This window comes from Notamacropus eugenii, chromosome 2, assembly GCF_028372415.1.
Source record: "Notamacropus eugenii isolate mMacEug1 chromosome 2, mMacEug1.pri_v2, whole genome shotgun sequence".
Classification (NCBI taxonomy): domain Eukaryota; kingdom Metazoa; phylum Chordata; class Mammalia; order Diprotodontia; family Macropodidae; genus Notamacropus; species Notamacropus eugenii.
The window spans coordinates 3,858,075-3,876,120 of record NC_092873.1 but is presented as its reverse complement, the minus strand read 5'-3'; the positions used below and the strand labels follow the sequence as shown (position 1 = coordinate 3,876,120).

General features: G+C 38.7%; 1 protein-coding gene across 1 annotated transcript; it reads left to right on the top strand.

The window, feature by feature from the left end:
- The first annotated feature begins 16,558 nt into the window (after window positions 1-16,558).
- LOC140523328 (olfactory receptor 10Q1-like) lies at window positions 16,559-17,521 on the top strand. The gene has a single exon (XM_072638253.1). The coding sequence runs from the start codon at window positions 16,559-16,561 to the stop codon at window positions 17,519-17,521; it is 963 nt and encodes a 320-aa protein (XP_072494354.1).
- The last annotated feature ends 525 nt before the right edge of the window (window positions 17,522-18,046 follow it).

Sequence of the window (18,046 nt, the reverse complement as noted above, 5' to 3'; positions counted from 1 at the left end):
GGCAAAGATATTGAAGTGGTTGTTGCCATTTCCTTCTCCAGATCATTTTAAAGATGAGAAAACTGAGGCAGACAGAATTGATTTTCCCAGGGTAATAGAGCGAGAGAGTGTCTGATGCCAGATTTGAACTTGGGAAGATAAGTCCTCCTGACTCCAGCCCTAGCATTCATTGTGCCATCTAGCTGTCTACATTGGCAAATAGCAATAATAATAAATTATTATTACTTATTTTAAAATTCATGATAATAATTTCATGCCTAATACTAATATTTTAAAACAAGTGAAATAATATATATAAAGCACTTCCCAAATCTTAAATTTCCATGTACTTGTTAAGTTATTTTTTTCAGTCATGTCTTACATTTCATGACCCCTTTGGGGTTTTCTTTGCAAAGTTACTGAAGTGGTTTGCTATTTCCTTCTCCAGCACATTTTCCAAATGAAGAAACTGAGACAAACGGGGTGAAGTGACTTGTTAAGGGTCACACATCTAGTGACTGAGGTAGTAGTTGAACTCAGGTCTTCCTGCCTCCAGGCCCAGAACTCTATTGACTGGGCCACCTAGCTGGCTAAATCTTTTTCTAAATACTAGCAATTGTTATGTAAGAAGTAATTTCAAATTTTATACCAATGATTTCAGAAGACAAAAAAAAAAATGACTTCACAGAGCATTAGAAAACCTGGTGGTAGGTTCACAACACTAGAGAGCACTGAGATTTTGTTTTGCTTGCTAATAGAGCCTATAAAATGGCTGAGACCCAAGAATGGAGTCAAGAGGCTGTATCTGGTAAATGATTTTATTCTGCTTACCACATTACAAAAGCATCCCTTGTGATTGTCTCTGAACCTGGAAATGGTTACAAGGACATTCAAACAGCACTAACCAACTGAAGTGAGGGTTTGTCCTTGAGTTTTTCCCCTACCTAGAAGCATGGAAGGAGAAAGAAATGCTGTAAGTCTGTAAATGGAAAAAGATTTCAGACCCTCCCAACCTCCACTCACCATGAAGCTCATAAATCCAGATTCTTATTTTTTGCCTCTTTGCATTTACTCTTCCCTGTTTAGTGAGCTTTGAAAGCTCAGGAAAGTGAGCCACCAGAAGTCTGGAACCTGGAGTCCACCATACTGGGATTTCCTAGAAGTCAGATGATAAGCAGAAAAATCCTGAGCCATCTTCTCAACTCACCCCAGAAAAAGCAGAGATTCATATTTATAGCTGGTTAGATGGTCCTGGATAACTAATCATTGGCAACTGGAAACATATTGGAATGAGGGCTCAAAATAGGTAACACTGGAGAAAGACCTAGAACCCAGAGGCATAACTAACCTTATTCTGGATAATTAATGTGCTGGTGTGCATGGAGATTGGAAGAGTGAGCATAGGGTCTTTCTCCATGGCTTTAGGAATGTCCAATAGAAAATTAGCTCTCCCAAGGCAGGTGAGCTATTTCCTTGTCTATAATTTATACTCATAAATTTACCTGGGACAATAGATGTTGAATGGTTGGAAGGATGGATAGGTGAATGGATGGATGTTTGGATAGTTATACAGACACTTACTTTTGGTCATGGTCTGGGAATGAAAGTACAAAAGAAACATAGTCTCTCCCCTCAAAAAAGACAACAATAATAATTAATAACAATAACAAATCTTAATTTTTGGAAAGCAGTTTACTAATACTATCTCATTTAATCTTCACAACTACTTTGGGAGGTAGATGTTAGTATCATTATCTCTATTTTACAGCTGAGTTGACAGAGACAAACAGAAATTAAATAACTTGCCCATGGTCATAAAGCTCATGGGTACCTGATGCCAGATTTGAATTCCAATCTTCCTGACTCCTGCTCAAGTGATCATTGGACTGCATGAGGACATTCTAATATGAGATATAGGACATAAAGAGGACTGGAGGAAAGAGAGTTTTCTTGCAGGGGGGCATTCATAAGATTGTTGAGTGAAACCATATGCCAATTACTGATTGTAATGCTCTTTCCAGAAGAAATGAGAATACTTATGGGACTAGTTTTCCTAGAACAAGATGGAGAACTGATGCACCAGCCAAAGTCTGTCCTCTCCAGAAAACCTTGCTCCCTTGGAAAGCTATGGGTCCTTATTCCATTGAACTCAAAGTCCTAAGGTCTAGAAATTTAACCAGTTCCCAAATGAACTAAGTAATCCTTTCCATTTCTAAATATCTGAAGCTAGAACACTATGAAATAATAAATGTATTGCCTTCAGACTTCCCATAAGAGCAAAGGCCCATCTTTTCAGTTCAAATATTCTACCAATGCTGCCATATGGTCACCAGACCTGGAATAATACTGTCTCCAAAGAAAGAAAGATAAGCATCCAACAGAGGGCAATGGGACATAGAATCAACAATGAATTGTAAAAAACAAGACTAAAGCATTCCATCAAAGGACTGTATGACAGAAAGATAAGATGGTCTCATCATCTAGGGAGAGTGACAGATGATAAATGAAAGGCTAGAGTACCACACTGGTATCCCTGACAAGTCAGGAGAAATTAAAGGAAATCCTTTAGCATATTGGAATGAACCCCTTGGGGTAAAAATTTGGAAAATCATAAATAATGAGAGTTGTCCAGAACAGGTAGCCATCAGTGGGCTGGCATAAGCATTGTTGAATGGAACTCTTGAATCAACAAAATAACAGAGTATTGTTTAGCCTTCCTCTCTCTCTCTCTCTCTCTCTCTCTCTCTCTCTCTCTCTCTCTCTCTCTCTCTCTCTCTCTCTCTCTGTTTCTCTCTATATATTTCTCTGTCTCTCTCTTTCTTCCTCTCTCTCATTTTTTCTTTCTTTTTCTCTCACTCTCCTTTCAACTCCCTGTTCTTTTCATTCTGTCTCCCTGTCTCACTCACTCTCTCTGTCTTTCTCTTTTCAAACAACAAATATTTATTAAGTGCCAAATACCGTACGATGTGATGGCAAAACAAATAGATTCTCCAGGAGCCTGAATTTTATTGGGGTAAACAACATGTGCACAGATAAGCCAATGCAGTACCCCTGATTATAGAATTGGTCAGGGTAAAATCAAGGTTTGCGTTGCTGTCCAGGAATTAGGAAAGATGAACGGATAGTAATCATAATGATGATACTGGCTGTAATAACGATAAATATATTACATAGTTTATAAAGTTCTTTCATCAGCTATTTGGATAAGGATTTGACAAAAAAAACTATGGGAAAATGTGATAGATAGTAATATAGAGTAGATTACACTTAGACCAACACCTCATGCCTTACATAAAAGTAATCATAGATATAAAAGTCTTGTTGCAAACAAATTAAGAAACTTGGAAGAAAATACCTCTCAGATTATGACTTCCATGACAAAAAAAACACCTCTCCTATGAACAGGAGAACACTTAGTAATCATACTAGGAATGATAATTTTATTTACATAAAATTAAAATATTTTGCACAAACAAATCTAATAAAACTAAGATTGAAAGGGAAATGATTAAATAAGGGGAAATCTCTACAGCAAATTTTTTTTAAAGGACCTCATTTCCAAGATATATTAGGAACAGATTCAAATTTATGAGAAAAAATAGCTATTCCCCAATTGATAGTCCAGCAATATGAAGAGGGAGTTATCAAGAAAATACCAAATTATCAATAGCCTAATAAAAAATGTTCCAGTAATTGTTGCTTAATCATTTTTAAATCATGTCCAATTCTTTGTGACCTCATCTGATGTTTTCTTGGCAAAGCTGCTAGAAAACTTTACTATTTCCTTATCCAGTTCATTTTACAGATGATGAAACTGAGAAAATCAAGGTTAAATGAATTGCCCAAGGTCACCCTTGGTAAGTATGGTAAGTATCTGAGGCCTGATTCGAACTCAAGAAGAACACTCTTCCTGACTTGAGGCCCAGCCCTCTATCCAATTATCTTAGTTGCCCCTGCTAGTAATCAGAGAAATGTAAATTAAAACAGTTCTGAGATTCCACCTTAAATTCATCATAGTGGCAGAGATTACAAAAGAGATAAATGATAAACATTGAAGAGGCTGTGGGAAAACAGGCACATTGGTGCATCCTTCATGCACCTATGTACAACCATTCTGGAAAGGAATTTAGAATTATAAGCAAAAGTTTATTAAACCACTCTTGTCATTGATTCCACTGTTCTTCTACTAGGTCTATATTCAAAACAGATAAATGTTGTGTGTATTTTCATTTTTTAAATGCGTTTATTGTAAGCAACACATTGTGTGTTTTTCTTATGCAATCAATTTTTTTTTTTTATTTCAGTGGATCATTCAATCAACAGTCACACTTAACTAAACAGTTTTGTATTTCCTCCATTTGTCTATACTGGCATTTTTTTCAAACTCATGATTTTTCCATCTTTCTCTGTAAACATAATACATAGACTCTTTGGTTATTTTGACTTTTTCTACTTTAAAACAACACTAAATCCACTGGTTTTCTTCCTTTCTTCCTCTTGTTTATTACACTTTTCTCTCATTTTGAATTATTCTTAATTTAGTAGTTTTATTTTCTTGAAGCTCGTTTCCAATTAGGCTCTCAGTCTTTCCTGTTTCTCTTTTCCCTTTCTTGATTCTCATCCTATTTCCTTTTTTATCTTTTTTAAAAATCAGAGTAAACTATCTTCATGAGAAAGTGGCTATCTCTCCCACCCTATGCATTCTCACATTCATCTCTATGCTGATGATCACCAGAGAAGAAGATATCTGTCTGCCCTGAGCTGTGATGCAGCACTCTGTGAAATTTTACCTCCATAGGATGGATAGAGCCCTGGGCCTGGATTCAAGAAGACCTGAGTTCATATAAGCTTCACATACTTACTGCTTGTGTGACCCTGGACGAGCCACTTCCCCTTTGTTTACTTGAATCCACTGGAGAAGGAAATGACAAAGCACTCCAGTATCTTTGCTAAGGAAACCTCATGGATGTTATGGTCCACAGGGTCATGAAGAGTCAGAAGTGGCTGAATCAGCGAAATGGGAAAAAGGCAAGAAGTATCCAGGAATCAAAGAAATTTAATGTCACTACCAAGTCAGTGAAATAATTAATGAATAGTAGAACAGTCACCTTGATCATTCCCTAGATGCTTTTTGTCCTTTGGGTCCCAATTTCTTCCCTTCACACAGAATATGTCTTTAGTCATGGACTATGCATGAAAATCATCTGTTGTGCTGACATAATTGTAGGATCATCAATTTAAAGCTGGAAGGTACTTCAGAAATCATTTAGATCAACCCCTTAGTTTTAGAGGTGAGAAAAATGTGCCCCTAAAGTATTGAGTTACTTGCTCAAGGTCATTCACGTAGGAAGTTACAAAGATTCCAAATGTCCTCTGAGGCTAAAGCCAGAGCTCTTTGTATGGCCTCATGTGGCCTCTCTAATTCTGCTGGTGTATTTTATAAAAATTCCTATCAGTAGTGAATAACTCACCATAGAGATGGCATCCAGGGTCAAAGGTTCAGAGGTGAATGTGTCTTATTTTTATTTTATAAGGATTAATGGATGCCCTTGAGCTTCAGATCCTTCTCTCTCTATTATATCTATGCTCATTTACCAAATCATCCTCATGGAGATCCTGAGGATGGTAGCTCTGACTTCCTGGGACTCTAGAATCTCAACACCTCCAAATACTTTTAACTCAGCAGGTCCTTTCAGGTGGATTTTGCCAACTCTTTACTATTACATCTAAGGACATAGCTGGGCTCCTCATACAGAACAAGGTCACATCCTATAACTGCTGAGCTGTACTGATCTTTTTTGTGACCTTTGACACTGTTGAAGATTTCCTCCTCATCTCCATGACCTACAATCTCAGCATAGCTATTTGTAAGCCCCTACATTACATAAACATCATGAATCAAGGGCATATGCTTATCTGGCCATTGGCTCCTACGTCTGGACTTTCCTACATTCTTCTGTTAACACTGGATTTACCTTCCACTTCTGTTTGCAATCAAAACTAATCTAGTAGACAAGCTTGTATGCCTACCAAAAGGAGTGAATGACAGACTTATGACAATGTGATTCCAGTTGCAGGAAAGTGTCACACCAACAGCATCAGTGCATATGCTCTCACCTGGATGAACCCTGATTAGGTCAAAGAAAAAATTTATGAAGACCTGAAGACCCTCATAGTTGATGTACTGAAAGAGGATAAGCTTATAATTCTGGATGATTTTACTGTCAGAGTAAACACGGACTATCAGACATGGCAGAGAGTCCTTGGGAGGAATGGAATCAGAAATAGCAACAGAAACAGTCACTTATTATTAAAGATTTGTCCATCTCGTAATCCCATCACCAATGCTTTCTTTCTTTTACTTAAATGCAATAAAACTTCATGGATATACCTCACAGCAAACATTGGCACTTAGTAGATTATATTATTGTAAGAAGAGACAGACAGGATGTGAGAGCGGCAAAGGCAATGCATAGCTCAGGATGCTGGGCTGATCATAGAATTATTCTCTCCAGGGGCAGAGCCAAGATGGTAAAGTAGAAAGACACACATATACTAGCTCCGAACACACAGCCCATAAAATATCTGTAAAAAAGAACTCCCAACAAATTCTGGAGCAGCAGAAGCCACAGAACAATGGAGCAGATGAGATTTCTGCTCCAGAGGGGCCTGAAAACCTCTCACAAAAGGTCCTTTGCACTGCGGACCCAGAGCAGAGCCCAGGCCTGCCTTGGCCACGCAGCACCGAGGGGAGTGCATCCGAGCAGGATTCAGGGACAGAATCTCCAGTGGCTAAGTGGGTCCTTCCACCCATGGGCCCCAAAGGTTGGTGAGAGGGTCTTCTTGGCTTGCCAAGAGGGGAATGGGGTACCCCCATAACTCAGACCCCCTCAGGAGGCAGCAGCGGAGGTGGGAGCAGACCAGGGCTCCCCAAGCAGGCAGGAGCCCTGATCCATTGTTGAAGGTCTTCACATAAACCCCTTGAGGGAACTGAGCCTGTGAGGTGGCCTTGCTCCACCTGAGCACCTGAACTTAATCTCACACTGAATAGCAGCCCCACCCCCACCCAAAGCCCTGAGGCTGGGAAGCAGCATTGGAATCTCAGACTCCAAGCGCTGGCTGGGAGGATCTGGAGGCAAAGTGGGTGTGAAGAGAATATGCAGAAGTCAAGTCACTGGCTGGCAAAATGCCCAGAAAAGGAAAAAAAAATAAGACTATAGAAGGTTGCTTTCTTGGTGAACAGGCATTTCCTCCCTTCCTTTCTGATGAGGAAGAACAATGCTTACCATCAGGGAAAGACACAGAAGTCAAGGCTTCTGTATCCCAGTCCACTCAATGGGCTCAGGCCATGGAAGAACTCAAAAAGGATTTTGAAAATCAAGTTAGAGAGGTGGAGGAAAAACTGGGAAGACAAATGAGAGACATGCAAGCAAAGCATGAAAAACAAGTAAACACCCTGCTAAAGGAGACCCAAAAAAATGCTGAAGAAAATAACACCTTGAAAAATAGGCTAACTCAATTGGCAAAAGAGGTTCAAAAAGCCAATGAGGAGAAGAATGCTTTCAAAAACAGAATTAGCCAAATGGAAAAGGAGATTCAAAAGCTCACTGAAGAAAATAGTTCTTTCAAAATTAGAATGGAACAGATGGAGGCTAATGACTTTATGAGAAACCAAGAAATCACAAAACAAAACCAAAAGAATGAAAAAATGGAAGATAATGTGAAATATCTCATGGGAAAAACAACTGACCTGGAAAACAGATCTAGGAGAGACAATTTAAAAATTATGGGACTACCTGAAAGCCATGATCAACAAAAGAGCCTAGACATCATCTTTCATGAAATTATCAAGGAAAACTGCCCTGAGATTCTAGAAGCAGAGGGCAAAATAAGTATTCAAGGAATCCACAGATCACTGCCTGAAAGAGATCCAAAGAAAAACTCCTAGGAACATTGTGGCCAAATTTCAGAGTTCCCAGGTCAAGGAGAAAATATTGCAAGCAGCTAGAAAGAAACAATTCAAGTATTGTGGAAGTACAATCAGGATAACACAAGATCTAGCAGCTTCTACATTAAGGGATTGAAGGGGGTGGAATAGGATATTCCAGAAGTCAAAGGAACTAGGACTAAAACCAAGAATCACCTACCCAGCAAAACTGAATATAATACTTCAGGGGAAAAATTGGTCTTTCAATGAAATAGAGGACTTTCAAGCATTCTTGATGAAAAGACCAGAGCTGCAAAGAAAATTTGACTTTCAAACACAAGAATGAAGAGAAGCATTAAACGGTAAACAGCAAAGAGAAGTCATAAGAGACTGACAAAAGAGGAACTGTTTACATTCCTACATGGAAAGACAATATTTGTAACTCTTGAAACTTTTCAGTATCTAGGTACTGGGTGGGATTACACACACACACATGCACATGCACACGCACACACACATAGAGACAGAGTGCACAGAGTCAATTGAAGAGGATGGGATCATATCTTAAAAAAAAATGAAATCAAGCAGTGAGAGAGAAATATATGGGGAGGAGAAAGGGAGAAATGGAATGGGGAAAATTATCTCTCATAAAAGAGGCAAGCAAAAGACATTTTTAGTTTGGGGGAAAAGAGGGGAGGTGAGAGAAAAACATGAAGTTTACTCTCATCACATTCCAATAAAGGAAGGAATAAAATGCACACTCATTTTGGTATGAAAACCTATCTCACAATACAGAAAAGTGGGGGATAAGGGGATAAGCAGGGTGGGGGGGATGATGGAAGGGAGGGCATGGGGAGGAGGGAGCAATCTGAGGTTGACACTCACGGGGAGGGACAGGATCAAAAGAGAGAATAGAAGGAATGGGGGGCAGGATAGGATGGAGGGAAATATAGTTATTCTTATACAACACGACTATTATGGAAGTCATTTGCAAAACTACACAGATTTGGCCTATATTGAATTGTTTGCCTTCCAAAGGGAGGGGGTGGGGAGGGATGGAGGAAAAGAAGTTGGAACTCAGAGTTTTAGGAACAACTGTCGAGTACTGTTCTTGCCACTAGGAAATAAGAAATACAGGTAAAGGGGCATAGAAAATTATTTGGCCCTACAGGACAAAAGAGAAGATGGTGACAAGGGCAGAGAGGGATGATAGAAGAGAGAGCAGATTGGTGATAGGGGCAATTAGAATGCTCGGTGTTTTGGGGTGGGGGGAGGGGACAAAAGGGGAGAAAATTTGGAACCCAAAATTTTGTGAGAACGAATGTTAGAAGTTAAATAAATAAATGAATGAATGAATAAATAAATAAATAAAAAGAATTATTCTCTCCAAGCTAAATACTGAAGAGGTAGGAAGGGACCAGGTTAAATAATTGGCTTTAAAAGCCAAATGTAGGATTTCATATTTGGTCCAGTATGCAATAGGGAGCACAAGAATTAATTTAATAGGAGAGTAATATAGTCACGCTAGGTCTTTATGAAGAATACTTTCTAAAATAGTTGGTTGGAAAATGGACTGAAGTGAGATTTGAAGCAGGGAGACCAACCAGTGCGATACTGAGATAATCCAGACATGAGGTGAGAAAGGCCTGACTCAGAATATTGGTAGCATCAGAGGAGAAAAAGGACTGCATAAGAGAGATGTTGCGAAGATGGACTGATGGGACTTGACAAATGTTTGAACAAGTGGGAGTGTGTGGGAAGCGAGGAGTCAATGCCGACACCTACATTGCAGGCCTTCTAATGACTGGCATGATTCAATTCAATAAACATTTATTAAGCACTTACTGTGTGCCATCACAATGCTAAGCATTGGAGATACAAAAAGAAGCTCCCTTAAGGAGCCCACAATCTATTGGCGGAGTCAACATGCAAACAAATATACACAAAGCATGTTTTATACAGGGTAAACAGGAAATAATTAACAGAGGGAAGGCACTGGAATTAATAGAGATCAAGTGGAATTTTAATTAAGACAAAAAAAGCCAAGGAGTCCAGTGTTCTGAGCAGAGGAGGGAGAGCATCCCAGACACTGGGGAAAGCCAAAGAGAATGCCAAGAGATGGAATGTGACATGATCAGAGCTGCATTTTAGGAAAATCACTTTAGTGGCTTAATTCTGAATGGACTAAAGTGGGGCAAGAATTGAGGAAGGCAGACCCACTGAAAGGCTATTGCAGTAATCAAGGCAGGAGGTGGTGAGGACCTGCACTACAGTAGTGGCAATGTCAGAGAAGAGAAAGGTGCAGGTGGGAATGATGGAGCAAAAGGTAAAATCAGCAGGCCTTAGAAATAGCTTGGATTATCAGGGATGATAATGAGGAATCCAGCATGACTCATAGGTTTTGAGTCTGAGAGAATGGGAGAATGGGGTTGCCCTCTACAGTATTAAAGAAGAGAGGAAGAGGGGAAGCCTAGGGTTAAAGTGGGATGGGGATGAGAGAAAAGATCTTTGGACATGTTGAGTTTAAGATATTGCTCAGAGAGCACCTCATCATTCTCCTCCGTAAAGAGAGAGGTTAAATTCATTCTTAGAGGCTTTCCATATGGTCTGTGGTTCTATGTACATATTATGATGTCCTTATTAGAAAATTAATTCACTACTTCAGAATCTCAGAAACTCGCATATCAAAGGGCTCTCAGAGGTCATATTTACCAATCAACATTTAAGCAGAAATATACTCTACAAAACATCTGAAAAAATAAAGTCCAAGCCGATATTTGAATCCTTCTGACAAAAGTTCATTTCACTTTGGAATGATTCTTTTAGGTACATTCTCCTTTTCACCAAACTCAAAGCTACCTCAAACCACAGCTCCAGTTGGATAACTCAGTTGGTCCTCTCCCTCTCCTTCTCTCTAAAGGAAGGTAAATTTTGATGACCAGAAGCTGCCCAATTAACTTGGGATTTACTGTCTAGATTTCTTTCTTTCATTTCTTTTCTATTTCTGGGAACAATTAGAATAAATCAAATGCAACTTCTGCATGTATCCATAATGTCCTTCCAATATTTATAAGTTCCTATCTAGTCCTCATTTAAGTATTTTCTTCCCCCTCTTTGGATCTATGCAAGAATCAAATACTTACTATTCCAGTTTGTTATCACTGTTTCATTATCTTCCTTGTCTCATTTCACAAACCTAACTGAGAAAGTCAACACCACGTGTTCAGAGTGGGGTTCCATTGCAGAGAAAGCTGTCTAGCTCCCAACGGAGTCCATGCATCCTTACAAGTTCTATAGAAGTAATGGGCATGAGGCAGGATCATAGTAACTAGAGTTAGGGGACACATCAGGTATGACATAATATTGCAGTCCCTAACCTAGGGTAGATGAACATATTTCTTTAAAAATATTTTGTTAACTATTTCAATTGGCCTCTTTTGTAATCCTGCGTATTAGAAAACCTTATTCTAAGAATAGGCTCTAAAGAGACAGAGACACAAAGACAGACATAAAAACAGAGACAAAAATACAGATTTAAGGACACCTGATATAATAAAAGGCTTTCACTTTAGTGAGGAGAAAATTCAGTCACAGGGAAGGAAACTGCAGAGCTGGTAAGTGATATAGTAGCTATAAAAACCCAAATTTATAACTTTAGACTTGTAAAGTTTTAACTAGGTTTTAACATAACTAAAATAAGCTAAGGGTAAACAAGGTAACTCTCTCCCAATACTCAAAAGGCTTTATGGTGAAACAGATATTAGACTTATTGGACATGGTTCCAGAGCGAAGAAATAAGTGGAAGCTACTAAGAGTCTGATTTCAAGTCCTTGTAATTAAAAATGCCTTCCCATTTAGGAATATGCCCAAGTTGAGTGAGATGCCTTGGGAGGTGGTGGTTATCCATTACTAGATGTCTTTAAGCAAAGACTGGATTACAACTTGTAGGGAATGTAAGAGAGGGGATTCTAGTTCCAATTTCAGTTGGACTGGACACTTCTGAGATCTCTTTGGACTGAGATTCTATATTTTCAATTTGAGAGTGACATTCAGTGTTTTGAGACAAAGTAGAATATGAACTTTAGGTACATTCATTCAACAATTAGTAACTACTGTATACTAACTACTCTCCTTCTGCCCCTTCCCCCTCTTTCCTTTCCTTTCTTTCACTCTTCCTCTTCTTCCTCCTCCTCTTCTCTGTCCTCATAATCTTTCTCCTATTCTTCCTTCTCACTGCTACCATTGCAAGTGTGAATTTGAATATCAGCTAGAAAAGCTACAATTATATAGTTGTTTGACGTATTATTGCCATTTTTGTTAGTATTTTTACTGTTCTAGAGAAGAACCATTCCCACGTAAGAGTTTCCTCTACATTCATTATTAGAAAATAGGGTTGTCATATTAAAGAGAATGAGAAAATTTAAAGAAATTCCCTATTGTGAAATGATCAAAGTGTGGGGAATAGGTTCTACTTATCTCTTTATTTTTTCTATGTGGATTGTTATACTGATCTCCTTTAGATGATCTCACTAGGCCACGTAATGTTGGAGTCATGATCAAATCTGCATGGTGTTATCTGCAAATAGGGAGATCTGGAGGACCTCGTTATCTTTGCAGAACTTCTATTTAATTTGGACATTCTATGCCAGTGATAGGGCTTGGACCTCATCCATGCATGGGTGCCTGTGTGTGAATGTGTAAGTGTACCTTAGACAGCTATTAAGGAGAACCAACAAATTGGGCTGGATATAGTACTGAATAGGGGGAAAGAACAGATATGATTGATTTCCTTTAGACAAGTACATGGTCCTTCAGTCACACTAAGGATTTGCCTATGTCAAAAAACCTATCTTTTCTTACACTGATATTTTGCCATTCCATCTCCATATGTCTGGGAATCATAGAATCTCAGAATTTCAAAAAAAATTTAAAATTGAGAGTGATCCATGGAACTAGAGATTTGAATTTGAATATGTGTGGCATGTAGCCAATGACATCTTTTGTTCAGAAAGTGGACCAAATTGCATTTTCCAAGGAATCCATGGTATGAAAAGAAGTCACCTGGTCACATATCAAGAACAAAGGACAACAGATAGAGATGGTTCAAATGTTAAACTGGTCACTATGAAAAGTATAAAAGTCAAAGGAAGACCTCTATTATATTGTGAAGGTCATCTACAAAAGATTCATAAGAGGTCATGGACAAAAGTTAGACAGGATAAGAAGGTCCAGGTTCATATGGATGTATAATTTTGGAAGGATTATCCAGGTAGATAAAATCATGGATACTTTCATGTAGTGATGCATAAAATCAGGACAATAGTGCTCCCATTAATGAATGCTCAGAGCATTTGTGGAAAGAGGACACCTTTGGCAAATAGCCCAAGTAGCATACCCTATCAATTTTATTATAATTACTTGAGTTTTATTATAATTACTACCACTTGAATTCTCTGTGTACTACTCTGAGTACTATGAGTAAAAATTTGTTGTAGTGGGAATAGTACTAGCCATAGAGATAGAAGACTTGGGTTTAAATGTATGTTCTAATACTTATTGGCTAGGCAACCTTGGGGAGGGGAGTTACATATCTGAAATTTAATTCTTCATCTAGAAAAATTAATAGCCTGGATAACCTTTTGAATAACCTTGGAGTTCACAGAAAATTTTATTGAGTATTTGACGTCATAAAAAATTAGCATGATGTCAGCCACTTATTAGGATATCCCAAAGATCTCACCATTGAAAGGAAATTGTTCCTAAATTTAGACTGCACTGTGCACCCTAGACAACTGAATTGTCAGTTCATTGTTAATCCTTTGTTTGTGTCTGTCTCTCTGCCTTGAGCAACTGTTGCATATGGACAGTGACTGTTCCCCAAACTGAGTTAAAGAAAGAGAGCAAGCAAAGTTTCTTTGAATTTAGAAAACCTGGCAATGTTTTTAATAATCCCAAACTTTGGCATGATTTTGAACCCAGACTTCTCAATACATGACTATGAGCCACAAAATCCGTCAGTCTCAGAAGCCTCAAAGTCATTGGTAATTCACGAGATAATAGACACATTTGGTAGGTAGTAACAAAAACAATTATAGCTTGAGGGCAGGAAAGTTGGTTGTCAACAAAACTGGGATGGGGAAAGAGACAGATTGGTCACATAGTGAGAGCAAAGGGTAACAAATAGATCACCTAAATCCCACCAGAGCCACATAAACTATTCTAAGATCCAGGAGAAGAACTCTAACACCTTCTGTGGATTCTCTATACGTCATGGTCATGGACAAAAGCCACACAGAGTGAGAAGGAAAGATGGATTGGCCTGCACTGTTGAATGAGGTCATGAGTCCTTTGATGTTTTGAAATAAAACATCAAGGTAATAATACTCACTTTGATGACCTCTCAGCGTTGTTTCAGACATCACTTGCAAACATGAGGAATGGATTATATATGTATGCAAATGATCATTAGGCTAAATTCATAGGGATGATATCTTCTAAGTTTAAAAGCATGTTTTATGATAAATTATTTTGTTTCTTAGGTTAAAATTATTGGTAATTATTTCCACTGAGAAAAATTATTGCCAGTATTGCTGGAGTTCAGTAATTCAATCACATGAAAATCTTTGCAACATTTTCTTGGCAAAGAATGTTAATTTACATTTGTATAATTTTTGACAGTTACAGAAAACATATTCACTATTTCATTTGATCCTCAAAACAATAACAGGTCATAATAATATAGTTTTTTAAGGTTTGCAAAGCTATTACATATTTTATAACATTTGATTCTTAGAACAACACTGTTAGAAGGTAGGTAGGTGCTCTATTATTATCCCTATTTTGCATGTCAGTCAGGAAACCAACCTAGAGTAGTTAAGTGACTTGCCTAAGATCACTCAGCTTCTAATCATCTGAGGTAGAATTTGAATTCAGTTCAATCTAAGTTTCAAAACTTGCACTCTACTTACTGAACAGTTTAGCTGCCTTTATAATAGCCTGCAAGCTACAAATATTAATTATCGTCATCTACAAATAAGGAAGCCAAAGCTGAGAGTAGAAGCAATTTGACTAATCACCAGGGACAGAGTGGGTCTCTCACTAGTCACTCACCTTTCCTTTCCATCAAAGCTAAATAAAACAGAGTATTGTTCAAAGAGAAATACAGGCAAGATTCCTTAGATGGAACACATAATAAGCTCCAGGAAAGAATATCAGAGAATAAGAAAAAACTGATATATTCAAAATATTAAATAGAGAAGCATCATGAAAAGTGGGGGGTGGGGGGGTGTGGTAGACTTGGATACAATTAATGCCTCCAATTCTTACCAACTATGTAAGCTCATGTAAGTTAATGCTGTATGTCTAAACAAACTCTTTAGGACCCGTTGACTCTGTCAGAGATGAGTGGTGCAATAGATAGTTTGCTGGGGGTGGAGGCAAGACCTGAGCTCAAGTCTTGCTTCAGTAACTGCATTGTGTAAACTTAGGTAAGCCATACAACCTCTCTCAAGCATAGTTTTCTCATCTTTAAAATCAGTGTTAGACTCAATGTCTTCTAAGTTCCTGGACAGCTCCAAATTTATGTTCTTATGGTGGTTAGCCTGTTTTACTGATGATTATGAAATGATGGGTTAAATAGTGTCACACTTAAAGAATATCAGAGCTGAGACTTCAAAATGTGTCATGATAGAATATCAAAGGAGATTCTAGAATACTGAATATAAAACTGAGAACTAGAAAGTACATAGAATGAATACTATGAGGTATATAAATAACTTTAAAACAGAGGATATCAGAGCTGCAAGGGAACACTCATATCCAATCAGTTGTCAAATGCTACCATTTCTACCTTTATAATATCTCCAGTATATCTCCCCTTCTCTTCTCTCACATACTGCCACACCTTGGTTCAGTCCCTTATCACCTCACCCCTGGACTATTGCAAAAGCCTAATGTTTAATCTCCCTGCCTGGGGACACAATGACCTCCTTGCTGTTTCTTGCACACACATCTCCAGACTCAGAGCATTTTCACGGGCTGTCCCAGACGCCTGGAACTCCCTCCTTCATCTCATCTGCCTCCTAGCTTCCCTGGATTGGTTCAAGCCTCAGCTGAAGTCCAGCCTTCTACATGAAGATTTTTCTGGTCCCCCTTAATTTTATGCCTTCCTTCTGAAGCTACCACCAATTTATCACATATATCTTCTTTATATATAGTTCCTTTCATGTTGTTTCCCACTGTAGACTGTGAGTTCTTTCTGAACAGAAATATTTTTTGCCTTTCTCTGTATCACCAGCATTTAGCACAGGACTTGGTATAGAGTAATAAATGCTTAATAAATGTCACTGACTGACTTTTGATCAAAAATATAAAATACTGGTGTTGGAAAAGAAATTAGAACATAGAATATAGAATGTTCGTCCTAGAGGAGATTTTAAACATCATCTAATTCAATCCTATCATTATCTAGTTGAGAATATTAAGAGAGATAGAGATAAGGAGATGTGTCAAAGGTCATCTTTAAAGACCCTTGAGTTTCCATATTTCTATGATTCTACCATTCTAAAAATAAAACAGAGCTTCTTATTTTTATCTAGGTTATTCAGTTACTGGCTATTCAGATTAACTTTGTACTTCTCTTTGGCAGATGAAATGTCTTCTCCCAACACTTTTCATCTTAACCATTCTGGCCCCACAGAGTTTGTGTTCCGGTTGCTCACCACATCCCCCAAGATCCAGGCCTTCCTCTTCTGCTTCTTCCTCCTCCTTTACATAATGATCCTTTACAGTAACACTGCCATCATCTGGACCACTTACACCCACACTTCTCTACATACACCTATGTATTTATTCCTGTCCAGCCTCTCCTTTGTGGAGATCTGTTACACCACTACATTGGTACCACTGATGCTCTCCAACATCACTCGGGCCAGGAAACCCATTCCATTGGCTGGTTGTGCAACCCAGATGTTCTTTTTTGCCACTCTTGGCAGCACTGACTGTTTTCTATTGGCTGTTATGGCATATGACCATTATGTGGCCATCTGCCATCCCCTACAATATACTCTCATTATGACACCAAAACTGTGTACTCAAATGGTGGCTGGTTCCCTGGGCCTAGCTCTCTTTCTTTCCCTGCCACTCACATTATTGGTCTTTACCCTGCCCTTCTGTGGACACTTATCAGAGATCCACCATTTCTTCTGTGAGGTACCCCCTGTACTGCAACTAGCCTGTGCTGACACTCATGTGCCAAGGGCTGTCCTCTATGTGATAAGCATGATTGTACTGACTGCCCCCTTCCTGATCATCTGCATTTCCTATGTCTTCATTACCATCACCATCTTGCAAATCCCCTCAGCTGAGGGGCGCCAGAGAGCCTTCTCCACCTGCTCTTCTCATCTCACTGTGGTCCTCCTACAATATGGCTGTGGCAGTATTGTGTACTTTCAGCCCCCATCAACCGCTCATGCAGATGAGGATTGGCATCTTGCCTTGGTCTACACCTTTGTCACTCCCCTTCTCAACCCCATCATTTATACCTTAAGGAACAAAGATGTCAAAAATGCTCTGAAAAAAGCCTTGAGCAGAAAGGCAGCCTCTGACAGTCTGTGAAGGAGGAGGGTAGGAATCACAATTGATACTTCCTTAGTTTGTTCAGCTTCAAGTATGTGCCCAATAAATGCTTGTCAACTGACTGATTGATTGATTAGGTTCATATTACTATTGCTTTTTTGAGACTCTACACTGAAGAGATCAAATATGGATTAAAGTACAAACTTTTTGTAGACAGCCACTTTTAACATGACACACTGTGGTCCTTGTATATCCCTCACTGTAGCAACTATCTATACCACAATACGATCATGGATTGAAGCTGGAAGACCTCTTAGATGTTATGTATTCCAATCCCCTTTCCTTGTATAAGAGAGTTGAGACCCACAGAAAGGAAATGACTTCATTAACATCATAGAGCTAGAAAGTAGCAAAGTTGAGTGTGGACCTCAGATTCCCTGATTGTTTACTGATCAAACTTGGCATTTGGCAATGCCATTCTCCATCCTGGGGCCAGATACTAGTTTGCCACCATGAAATCTAACTCCTGAGGAAGGAACCATGATAATTTGCCCATAGAAAGGA

Coding starts and splice junctions, on each gene's coding strand:
- LOC140523328 (XM_072638253.1), top strand. CDS start 16,559: ATGTCTTCTCCCAACACTTTTCATCTTAACCATTCTGGCCCCACAGAG.